This window comes from Gavia stellata, chromosome 3 (genome assembly GCF_030936135.1).
Source record: "Gavia stellata isolate bGavSte3 chromosome 3, bGavSte3.hap2, whole genome shotgun sequence".
Lineage (NCBI taxonomy): Eukaryota > Metazoa > Chordata > Aves > Gaviiformes > Gaviidae > Gavia > Gavia stellata.
The window spans coordinates 90,179,371-90,181,500 of NC_082596.1; the positions used below are offsets into that span (position 1 = coordinate 90,179,371).

At 44.8% G+C, this 2,130-nt stretch overlaps 1 protein-coding gene across 2 annotated transcripts; it reads left to right on the forward strand.

The window, feature by feature from the left end:
• Positions 1-340: 340 nt before the first annotated feature.
• Positions 341-1,916, forward strand: MC4R (melanocortin 4 receptor). 2 transcript variants are annotated; one of them, XM_059815378.1, is made up of 2 exons: positions 341-349; positions 1,044-1,916. In XM_059815378.1, exon 2 carries the CDS (start codon positions 1,152-1,154, stop codon positions 1,914-1,916), a length of 765 nt encoding a protein of 254 aa, XP_059671361.1. In that variant the 5' UTR covers positions 341-349; positions 1,044-1,151. The 2 variants fall into 2 exon arrangements, with proteins under 2 accessions (XP_059671361.1, XP_009811788.1); XM_009813486.2 differs by lacking the exon at positions 341-349 and having other exon boundaries at positions 921-1,916.
• The last annotated feature ends 214 nt before the right edge of the window (positions 1,917-2,130 follow it).

A 2,130-nucleotide genomic window follows, 5' to 3' on the forward strand; every position in this document is an offset into this window, starting at 1 on the left:
TAGCAATGCAAGGGAGATCTGGGAGAGGGAACCAAGAGGAAATAAGTATTCTCTTGCTTCTTTTTCCTTTTCTTATTTTGCCACATATACAAGGCAGAGCAACTTTGTGCCACAAAATGGGCAAGAGTAAATGACAGTAAATCACAGTCTGAAAAGTAAAAAGCCATCAGTTCAGCTGCAGGAATTCTGTAAGATCGCTAGTACAGTTCTTTAAGATTGCTAATTAAAAATCAGTATTAAAATACTATTCTGAGAAGTTAAAGAAGGAAAACAAATCTCTGGTAGCCCATCTGCTTTCCTGTAGCTACTCGTAGCTCATGCTGCATCTGAATCTACTGTGCCGTGTGATGTTTCAGCGAGGCTCAGAATCAGCAGCACCTCGACTTTCTGCGGCTCCTGAGCCCCATTGGCTGGAAAGCAAAGCAGAGGCGGAGAGTGCCCTGAATATTTTTCTCCTCCACACACCATAAAACAGGCAGCCGGCGTGCACTGCCTGACAGCGAGACCGGTGCTTGCAGTTTGAAATTAGTTTCTGCTCTGCAGCAGTCACTTGGGCATTTTATGTTTGCCGCTCTTAATGGAAGGGAACGAGAAAGCCTTGCAGCATACCAGTGAACTGAACAGGAACTTACCGTAGCGGAGAATCTGATGCAAACTTACAGACTTTTGGGACTCTGACATAGATCACGAAGATAAATGTGATGATGATCAGAAACTGCATCTGTGAGAGAGTAAACCAGTACTTTTGAGTTTGAAACCTTATTTTGTAACAGCAGCCAAAGTGTTCTGAACTGCTGCCTGCCTCGGTGCTGGCTTATTTTTCTTTTCTTCCCAAGCTGAAAAGCCAAAGAAGGTTTTCAAAGGAATGCAAAAGGAACAGGAGTTTTAAAAGCAGGAAGCTGAAAGAGGATCTCCATAAGATGAATTTCACCCAGCACCGTGGGACACTCCAGCCTCTCCATTTCTGGAACCACAGCTACGGGCTGCACGGAGGTGCCAGCGAGCCCAATGCAAAGGGCCACTCCTCAGGAGGCTGCTACGAGCAACTCTTTGTATCTCCCGAAGTGTTTGTGACTCTGGGCATCATCAGCTTGCTGGAGAACGTCTTGGTCATTGTGGCGATAGCCAAGAACAAGAACCTCCATTCGCCCATGTACTTCTTCATCTGTAGCTTGGCAGTGGCTGACATGCTAGTGAGTGTATCTAATGGATCAGAAACTATTGTCATCACGCTGCTAAACAATACAGACACAGATGCACAGAGCTTTACCATAAACATTGACAATGTCATTGACTCAGTGATTTGCAGTTCCTTGCTTGCATCAATTTGCAGTCTCCTCTCAATAGCAGTGGACAGGTACTTTACTATCTTTTATGCCCTCCAGTACCATAATATCATGACGGTGAAGCGCGTAGGGGTCATCATCACATGCATCTGGGCTGCTTGCACAGTCTCAGGCATTTTGTTCATCATTTACTCTGACAGCAGTGTTGTCATCATCTGCCTTATTAGCATGTTCTTCACTATGCTCATTCTCATGGCATCCCTCTATGTCCACATGTTCATGATGGCTCGGATGCATATCAAAAAGATTGCTGTTCTTCCAGGGACTGGCCCTATTCGCCAAGGGGCCAACATGAAAGGGGCCATCACTCTCACCATCCTGATTGGAGTTTTTGTTGTGTGCTGGGCTCCGTTTTTCCTGCACCTGATTTTCTACATCTCCTGCCCCTACAACCCTTACTGTGTGTGCTTCATGTCCCACTTTAACTTCTACCTCATCCTCATCATGTGCAATTCCATCATCGATCCACTCATCTATGCATTCCGGAGTCAGGAGCTCAGGAAAACATTCAAGGAGATTATATGCTGCTGTAACCTGAGAGGGCTTTGTGATTTGCCTGGCAAATATTAAACCGAGTGGATACATTACTGTGTACACAACATGTAGCACAGACTTCCAAGCCTTCAGATCCTCTTTCTCAGCAGAATTTGGGTTAAATCTTTAAGAGTGAACACCTCTTTCTGTCTCCCCTCCCTCTCATCCTCGTAGCCATTCATGTGTAATTCCTATTTCTGTATAATGTTTGTGATATCTACATTTGTAATTTATGTGGTTGGAAAGAGAA

Bases quoted from the DNA above. Each gene is read 5' to 3' on its own strand.
- MC4R (XM_009813486.2), top strand. From the start codon at position 921: ATGAATTTCACCCAGCACCGTGGGACACTCCAGCCTCTCCATTTCTGG.